The sequence below is a fragment of the Engystomops pustulosus genome, chromosome 3 (assembly GCF_040894005.1).
Source record: "Engystomops pustulosus chromosome 3, aEngPut4.maternal, whole genome shotgun sequence".
Taxonomy (NCBI): Eukaryota; Metazoa; Chordata; class Amphibia; order Anura; family Leptodactylidae; genus Engystomops; species Engystomops pustulosus.
The window spans coordinates 193,853,290-193,861,771 of record NC_092413.1 but is presented as its reverse complement, the minus strand read 5'-3'; the positions used below and the strand labels follow the sequence as shown (position 1 = coordinate 193,861,771).

Here is an 8,482-nt window from a genome sequence, read left to right as displayed (position 1 = left end):
CTGTGTATAACACTCGGGAGACCCCCCTGTACTGCGTATAACATCAGGAGACCCCCCCTTTAGTGTGTATAACACTCAGGAGACCCTCCTGTACTGTGTATAACACTCGGGAGACCCCCCTGTACTATGTATAACACTCAGGAGACCCCCCTGTACTTTGTATAACACCCCGGAGACCCCCCTGTACTGTGTATAACACTCGGGAGACCCCCCTGTACTGTGTATAACACTCGGGAGACCCCCCCTGTACTGTGTATAACACTCGGGAGACCCCCCTGTACAGTGTATAACACTCGGGAGACCCCCCTGTACTGTGTATAACACTCGGGAGAACCCCCCTGTACTGTGTATAACACTAAGGAGACCCCCCTGTACTGTGTATAACACTCGGGAGACCCCCCTGTACTGTGTATGTATAGAAAAGGTGGACAAGGAGAGACCAGAAAATTTTAGTGGAGCCTATCATGGATCCAGTACAGCAGACCATAGTCTCCTGACACTGACATAATCCGTTTAATGGTCAAAAGTCAAAAACCTCAGTATAAAGGTTTGTGTAGATGTTCAGATCTTCATAGTCATAGACGTCCAGCTCTGACACCAGGGGCGGGAGGACGCGTCTATATGGGCGGGAGGACGCGTGGGCGGGAGGACGCGTCTATAGGGGCGGGAGGACGCGTCTATTGGCCTAATGAAAGAACAAAGATATATCACTACATACATTCCTCATCAAGTGGCTGCTACATGTCTACAAGACTGGGGCCATCCTGGAATGATCCATAGCTAAATGTCCGTAGCAGTGATGATACCACATGGACATCGGCCTAGATGGGAATATCTTATGGACATTGCTCACTAGTATAGAAGTGATAGGTTTCCATCTATGTGGCAGAGTATAGACTATCAGGACTTACAGGTTCGGTAGGTTACAGGTCGTCTTGGTCTCAATTCTAGAAGAACGTCTTATCTTTGGGGATGAAGTGCAGAGTAGTCAAGAATGAAAGCTGCAAAAAAAAAAATAAAAAATTCTGGATTATCTTCATTGGAAAGTCTCAGATTAGGTCATATAATCCAACGCAAAAGCCAAAAATCAGTCAGTGTATGTTATAAATATATTTTTTGAGCTCCCATAATGCACTTTTCCAAACTAAGAGGAAAACAGCAGTAGCATCACCTTAGCTCTAGACGTGTAATAGTAAAATAGTGTGTGATATCGGGACAAGAGAAGTCACTGAACAAGTTCTGAAGACTCCGATCTGCAGAATCTCAGATTTCCGTGATGTTGTCCTTGTCACAATGTACTGATGTGCGTTCCACCTACCTCAGAACTCATCCTCATTGACCTGGGTTGAAGCGTCAACCTTAACGGAATGGTCCATGGGTTTCACGTGGATCAAGGTGACTTTTGGCCCAAAGCTGAGCTCTTCCTCTGTCACTTGGCACCCAAAGTCCTTGGTGCTGGGTCTGCTGAGAGGTGGCGTGAAAGGAGTCACCTCCACTGATTCCCGGCACTACAGAGGAAACATGAGAGAAAGCTGATGATGATGTGTGTATCACGAGTCCAGTCACATGTGAATGAGATCCTGAGATACATGACACGTATCACCAGGCTGAGATACATGTCCTAGACTGAGATCTCCTCACCATGCAGAAGAGGCTCCTCAGTCTTTGTCTCCATCGTGATCCAGATGATCTTCTTTCTGGTTTATCCTGTTGAGAATTTGGATACACAGAAATTTAGAGTGATAGAAAGCAAATGAATCCTCCATTCAACTATAAACATGGGTCCAGACTTACTATGGAAAAGCACCAAAAACTGTACACACAGCGGACACCACACACTAAATGATTATATAGTAATGGCCTCCTTACCGATCTAACAATCCAGCAGGGCTCAGGTGACTCCGGCATCAGCTCTCCTGGTCCATCATCAGTAGCAGCAGCAAAGTTATACAAGGCAGGAGAAGGACCTGGCTGTGGGACATAAAAATAGAAACATTACTTTCAGATCAATGACATCTTATTGAGGAGGTGAACCCCAGATAACCCCAATATCACATGTTATGTATAATGTGGTGATGGCTGATGACGTCTCTAGAATTATTTACCCCGTCCTCGTATGAATTAATCCATGCGTGTTCAGCCTCCGGTTCCAGTACCCTGCGGGTCAGAACTTGGACATGGGTGCGCCCAGTAAGATTATCCTATAGGGGAGAGAGAAGAACAGAATTTTGGGTCAGTGAAATTATTTGTGGTTCCACATGATGAAGACGTCTCCAGAAGGAATCATGCAAAGTAACCATAGACCTTCAGGAGCGGAGATGGTGGAGACCACTAGTGTAGTATAGGAGGACATTGGTGGAAACCAATAAACCAGGATCAATTACTCATAAACATATGTGTTATCCATAGCTCCTTCCTTCTAAAATCCACCTTTATAATTCTGCTGATGAGCCAGAAGCGATCTGGGGGGTATTACCAGTGTCCCTCTGTGCTGTAACTCCACAGACCGTTACCCAGTCTCCTCTCCAGGAGGGAAGTGCTGGGGGAGAAGGAGGTGGGGAAGACAGTGTAATAGTCTGTGAAGCTGCAGCACAGAGAGTCTCTGGTAACAAACCCAGGAGTCCTATAGGCTCATTAGCATCATTTTAAAAGTTGAATTTAGAAGGAAGGAGACCATAGATAACAAATATAAGAAGATTACCACAGTCACGGTGCCTGGATCTAAGAAACGTACAGCGGACACCAGATGTAACTATTACATCTAAATTTGTAAATCGTGTACTTAATAACATGCTCTAGTTTATCTTGCGTCTATTAGAGAATATTAGTAAATCTGCCCCATTGTCTATAAGTCGTGTGTGGATCATAGAGGAGAAGAGACATTACCGTGATGATGCAGTCCAAGTCCAGCGGCTCAGGAGGCGGATCCAGGGGTAGGAAACTCTCCTGTCAATACATATTAAGTGTCAAATTTGAATCATTTTCCCTCAATTCATCATCACCTCCATCATCATCATCAATAACATCAGCAGCAGTTATGGGACATGGTGAGTCCATGACTATATAGTAATGGCCTCCTTACCGATCTAACAATCCAGCAGGGCTCAGGTGACTCCGGCATCAGCTCTCCTGGTCCATCCTGTGCAGCAGCAGCCAAATCATAAAAGGCTGGAGAAGGACCTAGCTGTGGGACATAAAAATAGAAACATTACTTTCAGATCAATGACATCTTATTGATAAGATGTCATGGAGGAGGTGAACCCCAGATAACCCCAATATCACATGTTATGTATAATGTGGTGATGGCTGATGACGTCTCTAGAATTATTTACCTCGTCGTTGTAGGATTTGATCCATGTGCGCTTAGCCTCCGGCTCCAGTGCCCTGCGGGACAGGACTTGGACACGGGTGCGCCCAGTAAGTTTATCCTATAGGGGAGAGAGAAGAACAGAATTTCGGGTCAGTGAAATTATTTGTAGTTCCACAAGATGGAGACGTCTCCAGAAGGAATCATGCAAAGTAACCATAGACCTTCAGGAGCGGAGATGGTGGAGACCACTAGTGGAGTATAGGAGGACATTGGTGGAAAGACACATTGATATAACCAGAAATGAGTAAAGATGTAGTAGACGGCTCTAGAACATCTTCAATATCACATAGTCTATCTCTCAGAGCATTATGGGTAATACCAGGCTGTATACAGCAGTGATAGAGAAAGTAAATGGAGAAAGATTCTATTGCTATGGTAACCAGTACACACATCCGCCATCTTTATTTTAGAGTAAATTATACAATTTTTGCAATTTCTTCACATAAAGTTTATAATTTTAAACTGTTATCAGCAAGAGGAGTGTAAGAATGAGTCTGGGGGTGACATATTATAACTCGTGCACAGTAGATACAGGGTTTAGATCTTCCCCTCACCCTCCCAGACACCTCAATGTCACCCTAATGACAGATCTAGAACATCAGTATAACCAGGAATGGGTGGAGGGTACATCAGGACCTGGACATAATGTCACCATGTTTTATATCAAGTCCTCTAGGGACAGGGGTCTGAGCGTAAATCTTCTTCCTGCTCCTCTGGACACACAGCGCTATCAATAATGTCCCAAATGTAGAACAGAAACCAAAAAATGAGAGCAGATATTCCCCAGGATCCGTGTCGGACTGTCCCACCAGAGGATCGGAGGATCCTCCGGTGGGCCCAGGCTCCAACCTTATACTGGATTACAAAGATACAGCAGAAGACAACTAAATTTGGAAGCTGGAAGGGTTTTTGAGTTGAATGTGAAGAGGGTCCTCCAGAATAATGTTATCTGGTGGACCTAAGTAGCCCAACTACGACACCGCCCAGGATTCCCCTTATCTACATTACAATCCGACCGTCTATTTCCTGATGTCTAAATTTCACCACTAACAATAATCCTGATATTCGTCAGTAAATGGAGTCTACTTACAAAAAATCTTTCCATCATTCGTCTGTAAAACAGCAACAAAATCTCCTCTTCACTCTCCACTCCTCTACTATACAACCCTCAGAGAATTATGGGTACAGAGCGGGAGTTATATAGCAGTGATGACATCACAGCGGGTATGACATCATGTTAAGAACTCAGTTGAATGGGGAGGATTCTGATTCCATGGCAACCCAGTACAGGGAGCGGCCATCTTGTATAATAAATGATGGAGATATGATAAATGTATATTAAATATGGCAAATTTAACCCTTTTGACTCTCTTCTATTCCGGGAGTTACTCATATAACAGTATATCAACTTCTGATAGGACAGCCAAAATATTTCTGCCTAAACCCAAAGACATTTGTATAATAGAGTCCAGGTGGTGACCTCATACCTGCCATATACATCCATAGGTCCAAATTAGCCCGACATATGCCAAAACTATGTCCCATTGTTATACATAAGGCAGTTATACATGAGCTGTTTGTAGTAAAGTAGTGTTACCCATAGTAACCAATCACAGCTCTGCTTTCATTTTATTAGCTACTCTGTATGAATGAAAACTGAGCTGTGATTGGCTGCTACAGTTATATTACATGGCCATATAGATAGATATCACCAAGAGACTCTATGTATAGTAAGATCTCAGCTTCACATTCACCAGCTCTGACAAGGAGAGACAGCCACGAACATGGGAAAAAATTTGGTTATAAAATGTGCTAAATTTTGATAACTGAAATGTTGATTTGTTACAAAAAAAAATGGCGCCATTTTACTATAAAATACATTTTTCTTCTTTTTTTTTTTTTTAAGACCCCGTCCACTTGTCTAGTTGCTGTTCAGATTTGACATGTGATGAGAGGAGGTGCAGTTTTTGATGCTAATTTGTGACACAAGAGATTTTAGGACTTTTTTCATAGAAAAACTGAATTAATTAGTGAGATCCTATCCATGGCTTCCTTCCTTCTAAAATCAACCTTTATCATTCTGCTGATGAGCCAGAAGCGATCTGGGGGGATATTACCAGTGTCCCTCTGTGCTGTAACTTCACAGACCATTACCCAGTGTCCTCCCCAGGAGGGAAGTGCTGGGGGAGAAGGAGGTGGGGAGACAGTGTAGTAGTCTGTGAGGCTGCAGCACAGAGAGTCTCTGGTAACAACCCCAGGAGTCCTACAGGCTCATTAGCATAATTGTAAAAGTTGAATTTAGAAGGAAGGAGGCCATAGATAACAAATATAAGAAGATTACCACAGTCACGGTGCCTGGATCTAAGAATAAGAGCCCCTGGTTTCATGTTTGATTGCGATGGTAGATTTCCTTTAAGGTCACCCATGGCCAATGAGCCTTAGGGGGTTTATATGCAGTTTCCTTCCCTTATGAAGACCTGTATATTATAGATTTCTTACTGGGACCTGGCAGCTTTAAGTTCCTTCTCTGCGGTCACCTATGGTATTTAGGTTTTCCACTATAGGAGAAGTCACAAGCTCAGATGTAATCCTTATAGTGATCCTAAATGTCGGCATCTAAATGACTGATAGAGAATCTTTCTTGGATGAACAAAAGATTGTGAAACCTCCATCTATATTACATCATGTGTAAGATCCATATTATCACCAGGCCACGCTCACTGGATGATGGTTGTAGGATTTCCCATACAGACCTGTCATGTCCTCCTCACACCTGTGACGTCCTGACATCTCTGTGACTAAGGCCAAAATATCCGTCAGATCTGTAATAGATATAATACCGTAATGAGAGGGAGGGGGGAGAAGAGGGGACGCAGGGCCGGATCCAGGTTTCAGTGGGCCACTGGGCGATAGAGCCTCAGTGGGCCCCTGGGCGATAGAGCCTCAGTGGGCCCCGTAACAGTGAACTTATGTAGCGACATTAAAAAACAGACATTTAAAATACCAAAACACATACGCACAGATATACAGCATATATACACACACGCATCCAGTATATACAGCATACACACACACATATACAGCATATATACACACACATCCAGTATATACAGCACATACGCACAGATATACAGCATATACACACACGCATCCAGTATATACAGCACATATGCACAGATATACAGCATATATACACACACATCCAGTATATACAACACGTACGCACAGATATACAGCATATATACACACACATCCAGTATATACAACACCTACGCAGATATACAGCATATATACACACACATCCAGTATATACAGCACATACGCACAGATAAACAACATATATACACACGCATCCAGTATATACAACACATACACACAGATATACAGCATATATACACACCCATCCAGTATATACATCATACACACAGATATACAGCATATATACACCATACACAGCATATATACACACCCATCCAGTATATACATCATACACACAGATATACAACATATATACACACGCATCCAGTATATACAACACGTACGCACAGATATACAGCATATATACACACACATCCAGTATATACAACACGTACGCAGATATACAGCATATATACACACACATCCAGTATATACAACACGTACGCACAGATATACAACATATATACAACACATACGCATAGATATACAGCATATATACACACACATCCAGTATATACAACACGTACGCACAGATATACAACATATATACAACACATACGCACAGATATACAGCATATATACACTATACACAGCATACATACACACATCCAGTATATACAACAGTATACATACACACAAATATACATGTATTTACATATGTTCAATCATACTCACCCCAGCTGGATGTCACTCCATCAGGACAGGGTGGCAGGTGCACCGCATAGGAGAGAGCGGCCGGGCTGGACATTCGGTGCTGAGGCCTGGCTGGACATCCGGCGCTGAGGCCGGGCTGGACATCGGGCGCGCAGGCCGGGCTGGACATCGGGCGCGCAGGCCGGGCTGGACATCGGGCGCGCAGGCCTGGCTGGACATCCAGCGACCAGGCCTGGCGCGAGCCGCTCGGCCGGAAGGCGCGCGGGCCGATCCGCAGGTGAAGTGGGCGGGCCAGGGAGCGCAGGGCGGGCCAGGAGTGATGGGTGTGCCGGGGAGCGGAGGGCTGGGCAGCAACACGTGAGGTGGGTAGGGCAGGGCGGGGCTGCTACGGGAGTGGGATGCCGAATTATACTTTGCTCCCGGGCCGATCCCACTACCTCTCCGCCCACCTCCTATGCGGCCTGCAATCAGCGGCGAACCTGGGCCCCGTAATACGGTGCCACATCGTCGTGGTGGGCCCCTTTGGAGCTGTGGGGCCCCGGCACTTGCCCGGGTCAGCCGGGTGCTGACGCCGGGCCTGAGGGGACGTCATCATTCCTATACACATACATATAACCCTCCAGTGATCTGCCATATCCAATCAGGCGATCAGCAGGGCAGCAATTTTTGGGCTAATATTTTATTCAAGACTTATTACAGCTACCCCCGCATTGCTCTTAGAGGGTCCCATAGGTCCTATTAGGCCTAATGCACACGTGCAGTGGTCATGATCTGGATGCCCATTTTGGGGCCAGATATCGCCCACCATTACACCATTACTCCAGGTCACGGTGTGTTGAGTATATTATCTCTCACGGCACTGTGACTGAGCTGGGTAGCCTCCTCTCTATGGAGGACTCACCCCTCCCATCTCCAACCAACCCAAAACATCCCCTGGTGTGCAGCCCATTACATGTATGTAGCCTTACATGGATCAAGCTGTAGATTCTACTTAACATCATCATTAGACAAGGAGTCATTGGCAGTGAAGCTAAAGGCCCATCTATAGATATTGCCATGGAAGGGGCAACCTACATCTCTGAAGTCTCCAAATATAGATCCATGATGTCAGCTCTCAGACAGATCTGCCACAAACTTAAAGGGGTATTCTCGTCTGGGCATTTACATTCAATTTTATTAATCTGCCTTCTATATACATTTCTTCAATTAGATCTTATTAAAAAAAAACTGTGTGAAGATAATTTCTCATAAATGTTGCCA

General features: G+C 44.7%; 1 protein-coding gene across 1 annotated transcript; it reads right to left on the bottom strand.

The window, feature by feature from the left end:
- Positions 1 to 494: 494 nt before the first annotated feature.
- LOC140120682 (uncharacterized) lies at positions 495 to 4,820 on the bottom strand. Its single transcript, XM_072139642.1, has 10 exons — positions 4,461 to 4,820; positions 3,333 to 3,428; positions 3,083 to 3,184; positions 2,887 to 2,946; positions 2,106 to 2,201; positions 1,870 to 1,971; positions 1,642 to 1,707; positions 1,319 to 1,508; positions 912 to 1,001; positions 495 to 685 (listed from the first exon to the last, which is right to left on the bottom strand). Exons 1-8 carry the CDS (start codon positions 4,476 to 4,478, stop codon positions 1,320 to 1,322), a joined length of 729 nt encoding a protein of 242 aa, XP_071995743.1. The 5' UTR covers positions 4,479 to 4,820; the 3' UTR covers positions 495 to 685; positions 912 to 1,001; position 1,319.
- Between the last annotated feature and the right edge of the window lie 3,662 nt (positions 4,821 to 8,482).

Coding starts and splice junctions, on each gene's coding strand:
- LOC140120682 (XM_072139642.1), bottom strand. Junction 3,185..3,332: donor TCAAATCCTACAACGACGAG/GTAAATAATTCT, acceptor TATGTCCCACAG/CTAGGTCCTTCTCCAGCCTT. Junction 2,202..2,886: donor ACTTGGACTGCATCATCACG/GTAATGTCTCTT, acceptor TCTCCCCTATAG/GATAATCTTACTGGGCGCAC.